The sequence below is a fragment of the Aythya marila genome (assembly GCF_965140915.1).
Source record: "Aythya marila genome assembly, chromosome: 8".
NCBI classification, from domain to species: Eukaryota; Metazoa; Chordata; class Aves; order Anseriformes; family Anatidae; genus Aythya; species Aythya marila.
In genome coordinates, this window is record NC_139049.1 from 2102610 (window position 1) to 2125547 (window position 22938).

The 22938-nt window shown below is 37.7% G+C and overlaps 1 protein-coding gene across 5 annotated transcripts in view; it reads right to left on the reverse strand.

Moving 5' to 3' along the window:
• ARHGAP29 (Rho GTPase activating protein 29) overlaps positions 1-22938 on the reverse strand; it is a 57455-nt gene that overhangs the window by 26342 nt on the left and 8175 nt on the right. For all 5 annotated transcript variants that reach the window (XM_082766407.1, XM_082766408.1, XM_082766404.1 and 2 more), the window contains exon 3: positions 4668-4811. In XM_082766407.1, coding sequence (XP_082622533.1) covers positions 4668-4811 — 144 coding nt within the window. The remainder of the gene's footprint in view (positions 1-4667; positions 4812-22938) is intronic.

Consider the following 22938-nt stretch of genomic DNA (forward strand, 5'->3'; position numbering starts at 1 on the left):
GGATGAATTGTTCAACTGTGAGATGAACAGGAGGGCATGTCCTATGAGGGAAGGCAGAGTACACTTTGTTGTCTGGTCTGAAGAGGAGTAGTCAGAGGTGTGACCTCATTTCTCTCTACAGCTCCTGAGGCAGGGGAGCCCAAAGGGAGGTGCTGGCCTCTTGGCCTCTGCTCCCTGGGAACTGATGACAGGACATGAGGGACAGCACAAAGTTGTGCCACAGGAGGTTCAGGTTGAGCACAAGGAATAATTTCTTTACCGTAAGGGTGGTTGAACACTGGAACAGGCTTCTTAGAAAGGTGGTTGATGTGGCACACCTGTCAGTGTCAAGAGCCATTTGGACAGTGCCCTCAATAGTACGCTTTAACTTTGGTTAGCCTTGTATTGGTCAGGCAGCTGGACTTGATGACTTTTGTGGGTTCCTTCCAACTGAACTATTCTATTCAATTAAAGGTGTAACTTGAGAGAACAAGGCTGTTTTTTGTTTTTTTTTTTTTCCCCTCCACATTTCCCTGCAGCCTCAGTGTAGAATGGTGGAGTCTGACATGATCTGTTCTGCCAAACATCACTCTGTAACAAGATCAAAGTAACATGCTACATAGTTAGTTTCTCCTTCAACCTGTCCAAAAGAGAAAGTATTAGATATTAAAAACATATCACAAGCCAGATTTCCAACTCTTCCCCCAATCACTGTCTATAAAGTTACTCTAACTGATTTCATTAAGAACAAAGGCAATTTGTTAAAATAACCATACATCCCTGTCTAAAGTTCCAAATACAACCTAGGACTGAAAACCTGGCATTCTGCAGATTTACAGAGATCTTTCAAGAACCTAAAACAGTTAAGTTAATAGACGTTAAGCTTCTATTTCTGAAAAGGAAAAAAAATAATCACGTGTAAATCCCAAGTTGCTGCTGTTTCATCGCCTCCTATATAAACAACATTAGAAATTTTCTGTGGCAGGTTAAGCTTCCCAGTCATAAATTTGACTACAGAGTGCTTCCACGTCTTTTTATAGTTCTGTCTTCCAGTGACGAGAAGCAGATGATTCAGATGAACTTATTCCATAAAGTCACATTAACACAGCCTGGGAAGACAGAGGAAAAAGGATACTATTTCTATCCTACTGAGTCCTCTCATTCTTGTAGCTTCCTGTTTATCCAGAAGTTACATTACTTGTAGTGAAATAACCACAGATGAAAACCTGTGAATCCTTGTATTACTGACAGGCCACTGTAAGCAAACTCAAGGTCTGATATGACCACTATTCACTGCAACATGTGATATTTTTACTTGAACTTCCTCACTTCCAGCAGCAGTTTACTTCAGTTTGAACAAACACTGAGTAACACAATGCTCACACAAAAACCAGCTGTGAGAACCAAACAGGTGCTGAGGAGAGGGACAAGTTGCCCTCGCGTTTAGTACAGATGATGCTGTGGGGGGACACAGGCCTTTTCCATACAACCAAGGTTCTGCTGTTCTCTGAGAAGACTGAAGGAACAATCTGAACAAGCTGAAGTCCTGTAACTTCCCATTTCTATCTCCAGACATAACGAATACTCTAAGTGACTGAGCAACCAGTAGTAAGTGATACTAAAGTCTTCACGTACATGTTTTTTGTATCAAAGGCTACAAATATGGAGGGAGGACTGATGGAGACCACGGTCTTTAGCTTCATCTCAGGCTCCATTTCCTTGGGAATTAACTTGGGAACTGCACAGTGCCAGGTCACACAGCACAGGCTCAGAAGAATGATGATTCACCACAGAGCGAGCTCGTGTTTGCTTTAGCCAAAGAAGAGTCAGACAATTTATGCCAGCTTCTCAATTCTAGGCCGGCAGAATATATGCTGCTTATAAGACAGATGAGTAACTCCATGAGAAACTATTCAGAATGCTATTAAGAGTAATTCCACACCAGTCTTTTACTGTATCAGATAATTTATTTATTTATATGTTCTAAATAGAAGAACACACTTGTATCAGATCAGCACTGTGCACCATACAATCACTGTAGCAAGAGTCTTCAAGCTAGATTTTCAGTACTATCAAACTATTGCCTATAAGAAAATTATTAAAAAATTAATGCAACCTGGTGTGTGTCAAAACTTGTACTCAATTCCAGCTCAAGTCCAAAGTCCAACTGTAACAAAATCACCCACTAATATGCTTTTTTCTTTGAGGTTTCTCATCACACAAGATCATATCTAGTGAGCTGTGGCTGAACACACACTTTTCAGACATACCTCAGTCTTACAACAACCCACCTGAATACATTTGCCAGAAAACTGGATGACGTGACTCTACTGCTTTTGCTTCAAGTGGCATTCTTAGAATAAAAAATATTTACTTCAAAATTCAGTACTTATACAACATGCAGTAGTTTTCCTAACAGTAGTTTCTCTTTCCATTTAGAAAATTATGCAATCCTCTACAACTATAGTTCCTGATAACATATTAACAGTAAATGAACTTAACTAGCTAACACTGAGGCTTTTATTTGAAGTACAAACATACTAAATCTTGTTACCATGAGAAAAAGTCAAAAAGTATTTTTAAGTATCTGTATCACCAAAAAGCAGCTTAATACAAGTTACTTCTTCTGCTCATTATCCAGAGAAATGAATGAATCCTAAAGTAACTATTCAAAAAACAGCTACTCATCAAACCAGGCAGAAATAGATGCCTGTAAGAGAATGTATGAAACACCAATACACCTGACCAGGGTTCAGTGCTATTGAAACTCTATGATCGAACACTGTGAAAAGATGAGAGAATAACTGCATGGTATCGGATTCAGAAAATTTCAAATACTCTGAAGGAACTGATTAGAATTTGAAACATCCAGAACACAACCCCCCCAAAAATTATGTATTTCAACAAAGTATTTAATGCTTCTCTTCAGAAGGGAATGGGAGAAAAACATGTACGCCTATCTCTGGTTAACTGGTTCTGTAACAGAACTACAAAAAATGACCAAGGATGAAGAACGGACATTAAAACAAATACAAAAAAAAATGACGAAAAAGTGCACTTGCTATAAAGAAGACCAACATATTTATGGGATCTATCAACATTGTTACCTCACAAGAGGATGAAAATAATTGCTCTACCCAGCAATGGTACTCTCAAATGGCATAGAAATTAGTCAGTTTGGGTCACTGCATATCAATAGCAATCTTGATAAAGCACGTAGTCCAGAAAGGATCGATATCATTGCAAACATTTTTGGAAATGGGATTTAGCAAAGGTTGACATAATTTGATTTGCTTGCATATCTTGAGTCAGTTCTCCTCAAGGTTGCTCTAACTAAAGAAGGAGCAGCTCAACATTGCCCTGTGTCCAACAGACAAAGTAATCTTACCATAACACTACAGCATGGGAACAGCTTGTCTAAGGTGGCTGTAGAGTTACACTCACTAAACATTTCACCTGTTCTCATTGATACATACCTGATTACAATTTCACACATGTACTTCAGTCTTCCAGAGAGCAGCCATGCAAACAACAATTCAAGGATACCCTCTATTTTTCTACGGTTACATACAATGCTCTAAAGCAAGCTCAGAGGTTGTAGAGTTACAATCCTGCAATCATATCAAATACCAGGGAGACCTACAGCACATTCTACATGCAGCCAGAATAAAAAACAAAATGGGCTGCTAGTAGCTGCCATACTCCAGGATCAAACAAACAGCTAAAACTACCTATTAATATAAAGAAGCTAGGAAAAGCCTGGCAGAATCTGAGGTACAGGAATCAGGCAGCTAAACATGTTAGTATTTTCACTGAAATTCCTACTTCACTGAGTTGGCAGTATATATTCAGACATACTAACATTAATGAGGAAATGAGGAAAAAAACTACAACAAGGAGAAAAACTAAACTAGACATCTCTGATCAAAGACGTTCCACGTGATTATAACATAAGAGGTGCAGATTTAACCCTACTGAAAGCATTCTCCATGCTACGTTGAATAAACTGCTTGTTCCACAGGAATATACTGGATTTATAGAACAGGGAGAGCTGTAGTCAAAGGCTACACAGAAAAGAAACAGCTATGATTTACTGTGCTCGAACAGTTGTATGCTACACCACTGGTATTTGTCTGACACACAGAAAACTGCAACAGTAAAGGCCAACAACAGAAAGTATTAACATATATCCCTGCAATCCTTTGTTGTTACCTTGACCATGCTTATGATCTGTTTTAAGGAATTTATTTAAGAAGAGTTAGGCCATTCAGATTTGGATTGCTCATTTAAGTATTTCTTCACTTGATATAAATCTAACACCATCCCTATAAATTCACAGAACTCAGCAAAGATTTTTGGCAAATCTCTGTGGATAAACCTGATGCTTATCATTCTGAGATATTATTCTGAGATAAAGGTAAAGAACAGATCAAGATCAAAGGTTTGTGCTTTTAGAATGCAATGTGGTTTTGCAGCTAGCTTCCTTTCAACAGAATTTTATTACAATAGGAGAACAAACTATTTAATATTATGTTTCACTTAGAGAAGGTATATTAAACGTGTTAATATTTTGCTATTAAAAAACTTGTTTCTTCTGTATACAAAGAATCCCACCTAAAACACTAAGCCATAGTCAAGCAAGTCACTCATTAAATTTCTCCCTGAATTTAAAAAGCAGTATTCCTTACCTTTTACTTTTGCAATAACTGTTCCGGCAGCACTAAGAATATCAACTGAGTTTAGGGTCTGATGTTTATTTATCACTGCTTTTAAAACACGCAGCAACTCTCCCAAGTGTTCGTGTACTACCTGATGCAGGCCATCTCGATTTTCTGGAAAAAAAAAAAAAAGTAGACAAGAAATTATATTAGAACAGTGTCTTAACACCCAAAAATTACATTGAAAACTACTTTGATGATATTTGGCTGCACTGAAGTAGGCCATAGCAAGTAGTTTCAAGCAAGCTGGGCATGCTTGAAACAAGGAAACTTTTAGAAAACAGGTTATACTTGCATTTGCCAAAAATTATATGTAAATGACATGCAACATTGCAAGTGAAATTGTTTTCAAAAAAAAAAAAGTCAAGCAGGAATAATAAAAAATTAAAACCCGTGTTACGGATTATACACCAATACCCTCAGGTTTCTGAATTAAGCCAACTTCTTAAGCAATTTGATCAATCACCATTTTGATAATTACATGTATTCAAAAAACATACATATAAAAAAACTCAATCATACAAAAAACACAAGTTCCATGTCACTTCTGTATAGTCATAGAATTACACAACACAACAAGTTCCTGGCAAATGTTGGTTAGCTTTTAACAAACATCAGTTACATCTTAAGCATCTTTAGTACATAGGCCTAGATCCAACAAGGGTCTGTCTTTGGGCATGTCAAACCAGATAAAGAAGTTGAAAACCAAAATATTTTTTGTAGAATTTTCTAAGCTGAAAAATTCTCAAAAAAACATACATGAGACAACATACACTCCTTTCTACAGCATATTTCTCCTGCTTTGTGCCTCTGCCTTCAGTCACCAACCCCCTCCCCCCCACACACACATTTTTATTTTTTTTTTAATAGTTCCTGTTGTATACATTGCACAGGTTGAACCATGAGCTCTTCCGTTCTGTTACAGAAAAGGTGCTGGTGCACAGGAAAAAGTTTCACATGCACGAGAGTGCTGCGTTGCAAGTTGTGGTAAAGAGCTTTCAAACTCAGGAAAGTCTAGCTTATGAAAAAGAAAAAGAGGATCTAGTACAAGCTGACTCACTTCCCCACAGAGTAGAAAGGAATGGCATTTCTGTGCTGTCTGTGGGCACGATAACAAACAGGTCAATAGAGACAATTTAGTACAGTGCAAATTGATCCAGTATTACTCAGAGCAAATTTGAGCCATTTTATTCTGACTACAAGACATTACATTCAGGCCAGAAGTACCTGATTTTTCTAAAGAATCAGCAAAGTACAACATGATACGTCAGTACAATATATCATTACTGTTGTGTGTAGGTGGGGAAGTCTACAAATCAACAATACTGCATTTTATTGCGTACAAAAGTAAACTTGTACAATCCCCAATAGCAGGCCTTCTAAGGATCACTATGCTTCAGGCTTTACATCCCTAGATGTCCAACATCAGGAGATTTTTTCAACTCCGTTTGGCTTTTACATGGTCAAAGGAAAAAGCTTGACTCAGGAAGTGGACTAAGGCAAAACATTATCTACCCTTCACTGGCACTTTGCATGTTTTTTCCTGCTGGAGGGGGGTAGGAAGCTCTGTATCCTTGACAGGATATGCAGAAGGCTAGAAAAACCCATCTCACACAGCCATAAATTAAGGAAGCTGTATGCAATTTACTGAAGAGAAACATAGCTGTATCTTCATCTTCATTTACATTTATACATCCAGTGATTTTGAACTGACAAGACAACAGCAGAAAGTGCGAAGATACTGGTACAAAATATGGCAAGAATTCAGTACATCCACATTAATGGTGGAAGTAATTCATGACAAATACACTTTGATCTAAAGGCTCCAGGTTTGAAATTTAATATGAAAAGTTATCTAGGCTTGAAACAACAGTACTGGGAGTTGGGACACTGGAAAAAAGGTGACTTACAGGGGTCTGAAAGAAGCCTACAGAAAGGTATGAAAACAGTGGATAGAATCAAATGCTTACCATCTCTTTCAGTTAAGAGCAACACACCTCAGAAGATTAGACAAAGCAAGCAGGAGCTAGAGTCAAAACAAGAAATGGTGATGCTTCGTGCAAGAGACCTGTATAATTCCTCGCCAAAACACAGCATTGACAGAAGCTCACATGGGAACAAGGACAACTAGCAATGGTCTGCACTAGTGCACTACCTGACCAGAACTGCATCTCTCATGAGATGCAAGATGAAGGCACCCAATCTTCTGATGGACACACGTCATCAGGTTATGATTAAGTGATGTGGAATACCCATGCACATACACTATAGCCAGGTCCTTTATAGCCAGGTCCTTTGGTGACATGGTGGGCAGACTTGTGGTCCCATAACGAGTATGGGAGGGCAAACAAGGCAGGAAAGCAGGCAAGCCAGTCTATAGACTGCTCCCAGATCTTCAGGAAGGATGGCATTACAGACATATGACAAACTGAACAAGTTCCTCTGCAGAGTTCAGTATGATCTGCAAATACAGGCTTGTTATTACAGGATAAAACAGCCTCTTAAGGTTCCTTACAGGTTGAGTAAAGGCAAAAAAAAAAAAAAAAAAAAAGAAAAAAAGTCATACAGGAGGCTAATTAAAGTATATCTGATACCAAGATGCTGTTTCTGAGTATTAACATTTAATACCTTCCCAGACCAGCAGAGCTGGGGAAAACAAGCAAAAAAGGGGAGAGAGGGAAAGGAGGTAGATAGAGAAAAATCTCAAAGGACACAAGCCTCCTCAAGTCTGAAACAGAAGCGGTAAACTTCAAAGGAAAACACATGTTGAAAACAACTGCTGAGTTGAATTAGAAGTTTATCATACCATCCCAGAGAAACACTATCACTAAAATGCATTCAAGCATGAAGTTCATTATTTACTCTCAAAAGCAAAAATCTGGCTACACCCAACTGAGATTCCATCACAGTATTATTTGTTTACAGAGTAACAAACATTGTTTCTGTGCCTGCAAAGACAAAAGGACCGTGACACAAGGAGTGATCAGGGAGGGGGCAGAAGCCATCAGGAACTACAGCGACCCCACACTCAGCATGTGAAATTCAAACACGTGCTAATAGAGTGATTTCCTGGTCGTGACAGGTTTATAAACCTCAGGTAGTAAAAGAATCTAAATATGCCAGATTAATAAAAATAGTATCAATACTGAAGAGTTCCCAGAGACCAAAACAACGGTAGAGCAAACACTGTTTACAGTGAAAAGACGCATGAGGAAATGTAGCAGCAATTGCTCCTGCAGCAACCCAATCTGACTTCAGTAGTCACAAAACTCAGAATTTACTTTCAGTTTTTCTTCTGTCCTTTCTTGCCTCATGGTACAAGTTCATTTATCTATACGAAGGCAAGCAGGAAATTCCTCCAGCAATGGATACTATGTCAAGTTTAAGATATATATAGGTTGTTCTCAAGCTTGATAACATGAATTCAAATACTATGAAAAACTAGTTAGTACTCTGGACCAGAGCAATGCAACGGTGTTGGTGGAAGAGAGGACACACAAGTCCAGCTGCTTGCCTCACTGATGAGTCTGTTGGACGTCTTGCTTTAAGAATCAACCAGCCCTCTCTGGCCAAAAAGAGAGCTCCTGAAAGTGAACAAAAATGGCTTGGGAGAGCTTAGTAGTTGGTCTGCAAATCTTCTGTCACTGGGGTTTAACCCATCATTTACTTCAGCTGAAAACAAACTGATCCCAAACGTAAAGGTGACCACAAGAAGTGTGCTCTGTAGGAGAAGCAAAGAAAGAAGGATAGGACATAAAAAGCTTGTTTTCGAAGTTGACAAGCCTACATTAAGATATTAGTTGACAGCCTCAACTCACCTGCAGAAAAATCTAATACACAAGGACAATACAGCAAAGCAGCTAGCCTAGCTAACACCAACAGGCTTTCCACCTGAGGAGCACGCTGTTCTGGCATAAGCATCCCACTCCTCGATGGAGTGGTTGTAAATGTGATTGAAACAGCTACCCTTAGTGTAAAAAACACGTAACCTATTTTAATTGTAGATATTTCTCAAAGGGAAGCCCTCGTTTAATAAACATTAGCTAGCAGTAATGGCCTTACCGCTATGGATTCTATTCATCCAAAACAAAAGAAGATTTGCTCATCAAGCTTGCCAGCGCCAGTCACCCTCCCTGCCAAGTCAGGGCTGATCACAATACATGCAGTTGGGAAAAGCACTGCTGTGTCAGTTGGCTGGCATTCTTTTGTCTGATCAGATTTACTGTTGGTCCAAACATTTCTGAAGCTGTTTATTTCAACTAATGTTTGCCAGGAAAAGTTTCAATGTGGACTAACATACAGCTTTTCCACTGCACTGCCATCACCCACCCTACACTGCTGTTCAGACCCCTGCAAGAGACGCATGCCCCATCCTGGTCACAGCTTCTCCACCTAGAACATCAACACTTTCTAGCAACAGCAAACATCCTCCACCACCCAACTTCCAGAAGTCATGAGATGAAAGAAGCCAGTTAACACAACTATTGTTATGCCATAGCTAAAAAAAACTTGTTTAAAACTGAAGCTGGTCACAGTCATTTGTTTGAAACTGAAATTGGTCACAGGCCATCTAGATAAAACAGCCGAGAAGTAACACATCTGTGAAAAATTCTTGAAGGCAGGTTACACACGAGACATTGAAAACAAATAGTCTAGTGAACACCACATAACGATGTCCCGCTTTCCACACGAAGCTTATTAGAAACAGGAAAATTGAATTATTTTACTACATGCATTTAACAGCTTTCAGGAACATTATGCACAATGAAAGATATCAGTGTGGAATAACACGCCATGCATTCTTCCTAGAGCCACACAGACAGACTTTTAACTGTGAGGGAAACACATATACACTCATCTCACGTGTCATGAAAGTTTTATTGTAAAACAAGCTAACCTGTGGTTTTTCACAGTTTATCTCCCTTCACAAGTATGATTTAATGTTTTGTCTTTGATAGGGATCTAACATGAAACTACTACCTAGATCTACAGGAGTTGTTACTAGTTTAAGAAGATGACAATGCAACCAGATGAGAACACAAACTCCTCTCTTATCTTGGAAGAATTCAGAGGGAATATGTTTGAGTACCCAACATTTCTTCTGCAAGGCCAACACCTTGGCTAAAAGACTGCCATCTCTTATTTACTGAAAATCTCATTTTTAGCATCGTGGTAAACTACATTCTGTTTCTGTTATGTTACTAAGATTAAATGGTATCGCCACTTATGTCATTGAGATTTAATAATAAAAAAAAAAGAGAACAGCTTTAGAATGAAGCTAAGAAGGAAAAGACAACATTAAGCTAGAGTTGTGTTACTGTCATGTTCAACAGTGCCCACACTGTGTACTAGGAAACTGCCAGCAGTCAGTTCTGAACCCCATCCAAATGGCTATGAGACTCCCAGTGAGCACCACAGAGTAAGCAAAACAGTCATACTGCAGTGAACTGTATGGAAATCACTTAATTCATACATCCACAGCTCTGGGAGACAGCCTCAGATTAGTCTGTTGTTTTATTCCTGCCTTTCCTCCTCCCTCTCTTTAGCCCCATTAACATGCCTGGCAGTACGCCTTACTCGTCTGATCTGACAAGAGGTCACTATTAGTCAAAAACATCAAGATCTAAATCAAAACATACAGTCAAAGTATCTTTTACATGGTGGTCTGTACAGCTGACCTTTGTTAGTGCTTTTTATTCTAGTCTCTTGGAAACTTGCAACAAAATATATGTATCAGCTAGAAATGATTTTATTTAATTGTACAAACATAAAATGAACAAAACTTATTTACTGTAATGGCTGTGTAGGTATTTTATTTCTTGGTGGCCATGATTCAGGAGGGATGAGAATAGCAGCTTTAGCTATCATTTGTTCCTTTATTTGGCTGTATAAACATGCCACAAATATACAGAACAAAGCATTTTAAGTAACTGAAAAACAAAAATTCAGAAGTTCAAAGAATTTATCCTAGAATGCTGTAGTGTTAAAATATCCAGAAAGGCTGCAAGCTGCCAGTGGCACTAGGAAAGTCATCGTGCTTCAGCCTCATTTTACAGCACAGAATTAGAAGCTACCTACCTATCCCTTCAACATCAAGAAACAGGCCAGGGGCCGGTAACGAGCAACCTATCTTTAGGTTTTTCTAGTACCAGAAAATGCTACTGCCACACAGCACAGAGTGCTGACTAGTCATAAAGCAGCCTGAGGTTGTTCAAAATGGCAAGGGGTTAATCATTAGACACCACCTGAATGAACCTGGAGCTTGATGCTAAATCAGCTGCCTGTCTTCTCACAGCTGACACAGACTGCTGGTGCAGCTGGCACAACACCACAAAATGAGCCCAGACTTTGTATTATGTGCTTTGGCAAGTGCAATAAATACAATCATGCACCCAGATCAGTTTGGGTATTATTCATCTGCTCCACTAATTTTATACCAAGTGAGGTATTGTTGTTCTTCAGCAGCTGGCCTGAACTTCAGGAAATCTTATTTTTTCTGTTATTTAAGAAAGTCACAATTTCTACAGTAGCAACACCTCCCCTCTGAGCTATGTAAACCAAAGCGAATGGTTTAGAGACAGGCAGGAGAGGTGGCAATCAAATGGAGTCATTTTACACAGAATGAAACCCAGGACTTCCAGTCTATAGCTCCGAATCCATCAAAAAGTCAATATCTACAAGAATAAGCTATATTATTAAAGCAAATCAAGTGTTGCTAACTGTATTTTAATTATTATTATTTTTTTTTTGTCAGGACAATTGTAAAGGGACTATTTATTCTCCTTGACTTTGAGCCTTGAACACCTCTGCTTTCAAGATCCATCTTTGACTACAGTTAGTTTATTAAGTTTTATTGGGAAATGAAACTACTATTCCTATTTGCACGCATTGAAATTAGATCCTGTATATTTTAAAAAATCTTCATTTCTTTGAAATTTGTACTTTCACATACATGCTGCTACAAAACAAAAGCTGTAATTGCTGTAGCGCAGTCTCATGTTTAAGTCATACTCAGTGTATTAAATGGTTCTGACAAAAACTAAGCCATGATGGTTTCTGCTCTGATAGAAACCTGCAGGTCTAAAGCCAAAAGCCACACACAACTTATCATCTGTGTAAAACAGCTAGCAGTGTTCTTCATAGAAAAGCACATTAAAACAGCATTAGTGTCCATTACATCCTTAGCATTGCTTTCAGCCATTTTCCTTTGCTCTGCATGCATAAGCACCTGGAAAAATAAGAACACCCAACACACTTTTCCAGCACATAACAAGGCATCTATCCTCATCAACTTTTCATTATTTACCTGGTTCACAAAAGTCACAGACAAAAGCCTACCTCTTACCACAAAACAACCACTAAGATTTTTAGAGTATTTCCTCTGTAATTGGTCACTTAAAAAAAAAAACAAAAAAAAAACAAAAAAAAAACAACAACCAAAACACACAACACACCACCACCACCACAAACAACTATTGGAAACCCAACACGTGAAATAACTTGTTCTAGAATTTCAGATGAGAAAATGTGACCTGTTTATGAATTTTCCCAAGAGGGATGAACATTAGTTTTTGCAGAAATAGCTGATAAAACACTCAGAAATTAACAGATGTTTTTAAGAAGCTACTGTAAAAGCCTCTGAGGAAGATTTATGCCAAATGAAATGTATATACCTTTCAGTTATGATTTCTGAGCTCTAACTCTGCAACTTGGAAGAATGGAAAGAAAAAAAAAAGCCTGCCTATCATTTCTTCTCAAATTACTCAACGTATTGAGAAGCTGTCTACTTTTGAATATCCCAAGGAATAAATTGCCTTACAGCAGTTTTAAATCTAGATTTATTTTTTTTCCTTTTTACTAGAAGTTTTCAAAAATAACAAGCCAACCAGTCCTACCTTTTTTGTTAATCAGTATCATGGCAATGTTGTTATCATAGCATCATTAAGAGATACTACACCAAATTCATACTCCTTGGGAACACGGGCTTCAGAATTCACTGCAAACAGTACTTCAATCACTTTATATTGCAGCAAATGTGACCACTTATGGAAAATAAACAGTTAAACAATTAATTCAATAAAGAAAATCTAAGAACATTTGACATTTCATTAGGAATTAAGGTATAAGAAATTGTAGCCCCAATCCCTACATTTGACATAAAAGCATCAAAATTTAGGACTTCTTTTTAGAAGAATAATGTACATATCCAATTCTATGAGGCTCCATGGATATTTTATGCAAATAGCTTATTGAGTACAGTACATTAAATGTAGTTCATTTATTGTATTATAAAAACGATTTGCACATAAAATATTTCACATTTAGCAAGTTAGTTCCCTCAACTACTATATTTGATCCTAAAATTAGGTTACAAATTTAGGTGTAAATGAAAGAATACCTGGTATTTGCAGTTTAAATATTTTAAAGGCAGATCTTCCTTGACTTTTTGAGAAAATCAGCACAAAAGTGCAATTTTTTTTTTTTTCAGAAAAATTGCTCTTGGATAAAAACATGAGACTATCTTCTGTTAGTAAAGAGTTCCAAGCAAGATTTCCAGCACGAAAACCTTTTGTTGAGTACCACACTACTATCCACCTACCTCTTTTGAAATCTGTCATTCAACCAAAACACATCCCTCTATCCAGTCACGTTCTACTTGAACGAATCACAGCTGCTGGGACTTATCGATTTGCTGTAAGAAAGCAGCTGTTCTTTGTGGAAATCCTCTTTTCAACTGCTCTTACAGAAAAGAAATATACATATTTATCCCACTCCTCACAGAACACAAGAGAAAGAAATGCCAGAATGGAAGACGACAGGAAGAGCACCCTACACCTACCACTTGTTACAGCTGAGGCAATGCAGGTTCCACCCACAGCAGGCCTTGTGCTGAGTGATGTTGGCCAGCAGGACCTCTTAGGGCATGTCTGCATTGCCTCAGACATCTCCTACCTCCATTCCAGTCCCCAGCCTGAGCACAGGCAGCATATGGTTTTATAGCAGTGGGAACTGGGGTGACAGACAAAACAAGCAGACATACCAATTATTTGGTAGGTAGCTAAGACCCTACAGGGTTAGCTCTGTAAATGGCTTCCCACCTCAGGTCAGGAGGTGGGGGCTCAGGTTCTTACTTTACACCTTCCAGTCAAAACACCTCAAATCATTACCAGACAGCAGATGGGTTTAGGTCTCAATGTTAGCAAGCCACTGATGACTCCCTGAAAGTTGAGGTACACTTCACTTCACAGGAAGTTTAGGGACCTCTATAGCCTATTCTCTGATTAAGATAAGTGTCATTAAATACTCAATAAGGGAATTTAAGATAAAAAGCCTTTGAATAAGTCCCATAGAAGGAACAATATGACAATGATGCCCAAGTACCTCTTAGGCACTAAGATGCCATTGTCAGGGACACCCCAAACCCAAGACTTCTGCAACACCTGTTTCCCCCCTCCCATTAGTCACAAAAAGAAAACCACTGCCAGTAAGGAGTTATGTGGTGCATGGAAAAGCTGGTATCATACAGTATTTGTCTGAAGCTTTAAGCATGGAAAGGACTGGGTGCCAATTGATGCCCTTATTTTTCCCAGGTAGCAAAACTGAAGGGGGAGGAAATGGTGGCACAGGCACATCCTAGGAAGAGGCAGAGCAACACGAGATACTATTGGCCCCAAATGACCATACCTTACCAATGCAGGACATAAGTGACAATCACTACAAAAACATCTTACCAGGTTATTTCACTTCTGTTCCAAAACGATTGCCTGCAGCCACTTGCTCGAGGACAGGGAAGATTGCCACTCTTTATAGCAAATATTAGTCTCATCAGCGCAGGCAGAACTAGCAAATAACTTTTTTTTCAGTATAATTTTATTTATTTATTTAATTTATTATTTATTTATTTATTAAATTTATTTACTATATATTTATTATTATTTATTTATTTATTTATTTTATTTATTTTTGCTTTTTTTCCAGTATTATTTTTTTTTTAGGGGTAGTGGTGTAGCCTAATTTGATTCCAAATTTCTTTTTAAGTCTAAATTGGTATAATGACAGACCCATTAGAATTAAGGATGTACAATTAAATTAGAAATTATTAGAAGCTGAAGAAATTAAAGTTGCAAAAACTAAGATGTTCTAGCAAAAATATCTTTTAGAAAAGTCTCAATAAATGGTGTACACACGTAAAATACATTAGAATAATCAAAATCTTGTAATTCTGCCTACACTGAAAACAGTTAAATGTTTTCATTATGTTTGGTGTGCCAACTGATATCAACAGAACAGTTGTTACTTCACATCCATTTCACATTTAAATTCACAGATCAACTCTGCGTTTGTGTGTGGGAGGAAGCCTTTCAAAAAACCTACCACAATGCAGCTTTTCATTAATCTATTTCAATACTCTGTACGCCACATTCCTCCAACTTTTGTATTCTACTAGCCTTGAGATTCCAGTCAACTAACCTAGATGTGCTCAGCCATGCAGTTTAATCTTCAGAATACGTTAATCTTTTATTAACAAAATATTTAAAGACCAAAAAATAGGAATGAAAACTGCTGGAATTTCCTTATTTACCTGTTTCTGACAAATGAGAGTGGCATAACTGTAGGGCCATTTTAGCCACTATTAATATTTCCTCCAATCTCTCCCCTCCCACCCCCCCGAATATGCCAGCAGTTTAAGAATAAAACTAGGTGAGGGTAATGTGTCAACACTTACAGTACACCATTTTGAAGTCAGAATTGTAAATTGTCAAGTGGATGCAAGACTGCATTCTTAATGAATACAATTACAGTAAGTTGGACCAGTTGTATTTCACCAGTCATACCCATCAAGATTACGGACTACTGGCTATACTTCTAGTAGTATGTTACTAATTTCTAATTCAATGACATTTCACTACAGCCTAGCACAATAGTCCCAGTTTATCAAAGATGCTCATAAAATAAAAAGTAGAAAACAGTTATGCCTCATCAAGCAACTATGTTCCTTGTGTACTGCTTTGAATTGAGTATTACTCCACCCCCAGACTTTCAGAACACAAATTTCTGGAGGAAAATAAAACAAACACCACATCCCCTGAAAACACCACAAGTCAGAAAAGAAAAAAATATTCCCCGAAAGTTGATCACACTGTACCAAACACAAAGGACAATATGGACTTGTTTTAATTCATTCACAAGAAAATAAATTTAGTCTTTGGTAAACCATATCAAGAGATTATCAAATAATACTTAACCTTTAACTCATTTCACTTTTAGACTAAATACAATTTGTTCTACATGGCTGCTCCTTCCACTTCTAGCCTAAGTCACTGACTGAGTGCAGAAGCTATTTCATTGCTGCCAGCCCACCTAGCTTTCCAAAGACCACACAAAGCCAGGATTATGAGATTATATAGTGTTAAACAAGAGGTGAATTTACTTTGTTCATTTCTTTTAAAGGATCTTTTAAACGCAGTTATGGACTGATATAGGGTGTGATAGCATTCTACTTTTATTTGGATTAAGAAGAGAAAACAAAAAAAACAACTAACATTTTAAGTTATATTCAAATAACTGCAGTAGTCACCAATCGCATCCATTAACTGGGAAACTGGTGAACATAAAGGATTAACTGTTTGAAGTTCTAGCACTGAAGTCGTGCTGAAACAATCACCCGACAATAGAGTACAGCCTGGCTATATGACTTCCACAGGTGACAGCAAAATGATGAGCCATTTGAATGCTCAAAAGGAAATACTTTCAAAATCTTCCCATTTCCTAGAACCAGGAACTGCCAATTCCCACTGCAACACAATGCTTTGGTACCAGCTAATTCACACCAAAACATCTTTTATTTTATTTTTTTTTAATTTTTTTTTTGTGAAGAAAAGACACAAACACTTTGGTTGTAGTAGTAACCAATGTCATACTAGTACTTGCACACACCCAAAGACAACAACAACCCACAGCATAGCTCACTAAATATTTTTAGCTGAGCAGTATTTCTTCACAAATAACTTAGAATAGAAAGGTAAAATAAAGATAGACCACAGGATGCTTGCTTTATGGTCCTGAATTTACACAGCTGTTATAAAAAACAAAACAGTTACAAGCAAAAAAAACAAAAAAAACAAAAAACAAAACAGTAACAAGCAAAAGGAAGTGCTGGCAAGCAAAAGTTACAGAAGGAGAAAATTGTAACAAGAACAGGCAGAACTTGGTCAACTACATACTTAGTAGCCCCATGCATTTCATTTTTCATCCAGAGGCATGCAGCATTTGAGGTTGCCCAACAAGCTTCTCTCATTATTAAGAGATTTACTTACACGTTCCAGACCTATTGCTTTCTTTCCAAGTAAGATCTCAGCCTGTTTCTCATGTCTAGTCATCAGCTGAAGCCAGCTACTGCTAAAAGGAATTCTCCGTTCCTTGCTGCATTTGTTAGCGTGTTCTTACACAAGGGTTTAAAGATGAATAACAGAGCATTTAAATATGACCACTCTGCAAGCTTAATCCGACTGTTAGTTTCCCCTTCTTCCACTGACATAAGCTATTTATCACAGTCACTTTCTCTGTTTCACATTTTCACAAACTGTCTTAATTCAACCAGCACAATGCCAATTTCAGTCACTTATGCTACCATACTTCCAGGTAAACAATTCACATCTTACCAAATGAAGCACAAAACATGTGGGATCATCCATTGAGCAGCTGCCTCCTTCAGCAGCCCTTAGCTGGCAGAGGTTAACCTACTTGTGTGACCATGGACCACTGTCCATTTTGTTTACCTTCACTGTTTTGTTTCTTGCACCTCTGCTTTAGTGATTCCAGTAAATATTTTTTCTACTTCTTGACAGCATTCAAGAATTTCTGGATGGACTTTTTGTTTCATGAATGCAGTAACATCAAGAATAAAGTGTCTTATACTACCTTACTTAATCAGTGGGGAAAAAAAATCTTCAGGGAAAACAAACAAACAAACAACAAAACACAACAAAGAGATGAAAGAATTTAAACATCCTAAAGAATCTGTTCATATCATTGTCAACACTAAAACAGCAATAGGAATTTGTGAATATTTTGCAGTCTTTTACGGTAATGTTACAGGAATCCCATGTCCACAGCTATTTCAATAACATCAGATCTTAAAAACGGAGTGAAGACAACGGTGTAGTCCAAAAGTAGCACATCAGCTGAGATGTTAACTTTGTTCACAACACAGAGCCCTAAACTGAGCACACCTTCATGAACTGGGAAAATCTCAATATAATGCTCACAAAAGAGCATCCTTGCAAAATCCTGTATAACAATACTCAAATTTGACACCAAACCATCAAGATATAAAAGCCCTTTGTTGAAAAGGGATGGGCATGGGGTAAGAGAGAACATACTTGTGCTTAAACTCCATCCGATAAATATATTTCCTACAAATTATTCATCTACAATCCTGCAACTTATTTTAAGCAAAACCAAGCACATCTCAGCTGAAACTTCCTCACCAGGCGTTCAACGTCTTGCAGATTCTTGAAACTAGATGATAATTAAGACAATTACTAGAGATATTATTTCCTTTATTCTTTCTAAAATATACACTTTATTCTTTCCAAAATAAGAGCCTCTCTTTCCCTTCAGCTTTCAGTGTACGTGGCCATATGAGCAGTATCACTGTCACTATCTCATCGCTTAGTACTTAAATTTTTAAAATATATAAATAGTAATATAATAGAAACCCAGGTAATATACAGCACAGAGAATCAAAAAGACTGTATGTTACTTTGTGAGTTACAAGAAAATGAGTCCATGAAGTCCTCACATTCATTCTCTATCCATTTGCTGTTCTAGACCAAATCAACCAGAACCATTCCAAATGCTGCTTCACGTGTAAAAGCACTGCAAATAAGAACCAGAGGACTGATTTCTGGGGTTCCCCAGAATTATGGGTTCCTTTAAAAGCTTTTCAATGGTTCATGCCTTAGATACATGATCACTGTCATTTGAAATTTAAACAATAAAGCTTTCATTGCCACTTCAAACTTAACTAGGTTTGCTCGACTATCTCAAACAGCTTAATCACAATGCAGAGCACAGCTCCAAAGAGGTTAAGTTTGATCAACCAATCTTCACCTTACTAAGCTGACAGAGTCTGTGAAGTAAAGATAACTAAAATTGGAAAACATGAATTTCTAGAGATTTTTAAAAATTAGCCCAAGAACGTGCTTTGAAACAGCAAGGAAAATGGTAAAAAGGAAGAATCCCTCGTTGAGCTAAATCACAGCCTCTACAATAAAACTACTTCAGTCCTATGCTTTCCACTTACACTCTTCTATAATGGATGTCATTAAGATGAAAGTTTAACCTGAACATAACGATTTGCTACAGCATCATATAAGTTACTTCAATTGAATGAGTCCCCATAAAATCCCTATTTTCCTTAAAAAAGGCAAGCAGCTCCCTATGAAGATCAAGGTCCCAGCTGCATATCAAACCTATTACCCTGCCATACAGTCCTAACTCCAATCCAATAATAAGACATTAAATCAAACATAACCCAATCACCGCAACTGCCAGATTACATGAACATTTACTCGGAATTAAGAAACAACTCGGCTTCAGTTCTGTGACCTAGCAATATAAATAGGAAGCACACTTCCAATGAAACAGAGGGAAGGTATGATTTAGTCCATGAAAACTACACGAAGTCACAATCATTAAAGGGCCAGACAATCCCAACTTGTTTCTACGCTGTTAGGTACACAGTAACCATTTGTAGTGATGTTCTTGTTTTGCATTGCAATTTATCAAAGTTCATGCATCAGAGAAATGATAGAATACATTTGTGGATATGCTATAATGTATTTTAGCAATAGGAGGTTGTTTTTTTTAAAAAAAAAAAAAAAAACTAAACAAAACAAAAAAAACCACAAGTACTCCTACATTCATGGAAACTGCCATCAAGAACACAAGACTTCAGTGGAAATGAATCAAATCTCATCCTTCAGGTGGTGGTGCAGAGTTCTTGGAGACACCAGCTTGTGTGTCCAAGTATTCCCTTTTCTCGATGAAGCTGCCAAGTATATCAGAAAATATTCCGTTTTTAAGAGGCCTAACTTTAAATGTAAAGTCAAATAAGAGAAAATCTGACTTGATTTTGTCCCTCACTATTCACATTTTGTCTTGTTAATCTTACAATATGTTTCATTAGTCTAGTTGCTGCTGCAGAAAGGAAAGGCTCTAATTAATAAAATCTAAGGTTCCTTAAATGAGATGTCCTGAGATTCTTTTGCATGTTGAAATGCATACGGACTGGAGGTTTCACTTGTATTACATTTGTTGGACTTCCGAAGCAACATAAAAATGGAAAACGCTCGTGCTTTCATAACAAAAAGAAAGTTTTCCTCAAGACAGATATGCTAATTATTTAAGTCAACAAAAATATCCGGAGTACCCATAAAGGTTGATTTTACATTTTAAACACTCACAGGCAGCCAAGACACACACACCCCTCCTGGCTGCTGCTCCTGGACACTATAGCAACAAGTGAGCATTTGTTCTGCAGGAATGCTGAGTATGTGGCTGGGGGAGGGGGATGGTATCAACCGCAGACTTGTCTACCAGTCCACTGAGTTACTGTTTAACTTAAATCTTCTCCAAACCCTGAAATTGAGGAAACAGCATTTATTATCCAACATTAGCAACCTGCATTTATTTAGTAACTTACACTCTGACTATGAAAAACACGGCTTTGTTGAAATGAACTTCAAGAGGTGTTTTTCCTCCCATCATTCAGAGAATTGGAAAGAGCAGACTTGTTACATGACTGCAGATAATTAAGCAGTGTTCTAACAGTACAAACCTGAAAAGAAAAGGAATTGCCCAACTCCTCCGGTTCTCCTTAGGTCACAACCACTGAAAGTCCAAGACTCCCTAATAAAAGCCTGAAAGATGTAGACTGGTGAAAAACAAGCAGCTTGGGCAAAACAGCTTTTGGAATGACCTGAAGTGAAGAAGCAAGACAGGTGGGAAGTTCTCTCCCCTGGTTCAAGCGTAGCACCCCCTGGGAAAAACGGTCTAGCCATTGATGTCTCCCATCAGGTTTGAAGGTAAACTTAAGCAGCGTACGCTTGTCGTGGGCTTGCCTTCATATAGGTTTCACTAGCGTTTATGGACTGAGCCAAACTTGCTTTCTTTGCAGAAGTTGTCAGGTTTGAGAAACCTAGCACTGGACAGGACAGGACTCACAGCCAGGGATCTCAATGCTCTGCTCATCAAAGAGACGATAAAAACACAACAGCGTGAACGGAAAGGAAGCATAGGAAAACGACCACGAGGTCTTCAGTGTGCTGCAGTCAGGGAATTCTTCTAAAACGTTTACAGGCCTGGTTATTTTTTCCCTCCAAGTTTTACCATAAAAAGTATCAAAAGCTGTGAAAAATGAGTAAATCACTACTATTGGCTTTGAGCTCTTAGTAATAATTTCTAACTTGTTAAAACAAAAAGTTTAAGGAACTATATTTACTTTGCTTTTATCTCTGTTTACATCCTTTAGCTTGAAAGGCATTCACATTTATCAAAGACCAGTTTCAATTCAGATTGGCAGCACTAATATTTAGAAGTGGCTACCAGGATATGTGTACAGGGGTATGCTAAGAAATTTCCAGGTCAGAAAGACTACTAGAACCACTGCTGGTTTTGCGTACATATAAACAGCAAGTTTCAGAAGGTGAGTTTAAGAAATGACTGTCCAATTCAAATATGCCTAAAGCTCAAATAACTGATTAATTTGCCATCTACAAAGGGCATTTCCTGCTTGAAGTCCTTTCCTCACTACCTTTCGTATATCTCTGCCAAGCATAACATTCAACAGAGATGATAAAAAAAAAAAAAAGCTGGGAGAGGGTTTAGCAGTGTATGCTGTAATGTCAGGGTTGAGTGCTCCAACCATCAAAGTCTCATTCCATTTTTAACCTCTGCCCACTTGTTCTTTTGCCAGCCGGCTTCTCCCTCTTTAGCTTGTACTCTGTACAACCTTACAGCCAGTCAGTTCATAGAGCTGATCTGGCTGAAAATTATTATCTTTTTTCCTAGGACTTGTAATCCATCAGATCTGCTCACAGAAGCACTACGCGATCACCAGATAACTACTGCCAGTGCCAGAAAGAAGTAGTGAGATCACAGTAACTCACACTTAAATTTAAAAAGAAATACATTATTAGCATGTTTTAAAACAGAGTACTAAACATAACAACCTTTATAATAATATGAGTGATCAACAATATCTGGTAGATATTCAACACTTACAGAATTGTACTATCATTTCAGCTGTTAATGGGGAAGAAAAACCTGGAATTTCTGCTGGATCACTTTCAGAAATTCACTTTCAGCTTTGCCCAGCTGCCTCACACCTGCCCCAATCTGTTCAAATCTTGGCTTCTCTGCTACTGCTGTTCACAAGATCACTTCTGCCAGTTAAAGGGAACAACAATATCCAAAATAGCAAACTGCTAGAATTCAGCTCTTAACACCTTATTTGGTTCAGCAGGAGTCTGAACAAAGTTATTGTAAGCTAATACATTTAAAACACACCATTAGTCCCTTGAGAACCAAGGGTGAGCAGAGCTATGAAATCAAAGAAATGAAAAAAGGCATATTTTAACAGTAAGTTACAAAATATACAAAATTATAACACAGATATTACATGTATATATCACTTCAACAGATACTGGAAGTGATTGACCTGAAGTTCCACGTCAGTCTGTATGTTAGCTTTCTGAAGCAGCGTGATTTCTGTAACAGGATTTATGTTCCAGATGGTTTATTTTCCCCCCCTTTTTTTTTTTGTGCTACATGGAATAAAAGAAACAATGTACTATGCTTTACATGAATTCCCCTATCTTTTCCAGAGGATTCTCAAAGGTCACAATCACTTCACAAACAGATTGTTTACATATTTGATAATCACTATGTTCTCACGGTCCCTGCAAGTTAGCTGCTCTGTCAGCATTTTACTTTTCCCTTTCCCAAAAAGCTTTTAATTTAGGACATAAAACACTATCAAGAAGAAAAACAGCATCATCTTCCCCCCAAAACTAAAGAAAACAATACATCACTCAAAAGAAATAATTCTTTCAGGCAGTGCTACAACGAAAGGTAAACACTATTAGAAGCTTGCTTAGAGCAGTTTGCCCACCTATCAAGCCATACTACTACCATACTACAAGCTACATTTTTAGTGTAATTAGAGAGGTAATAC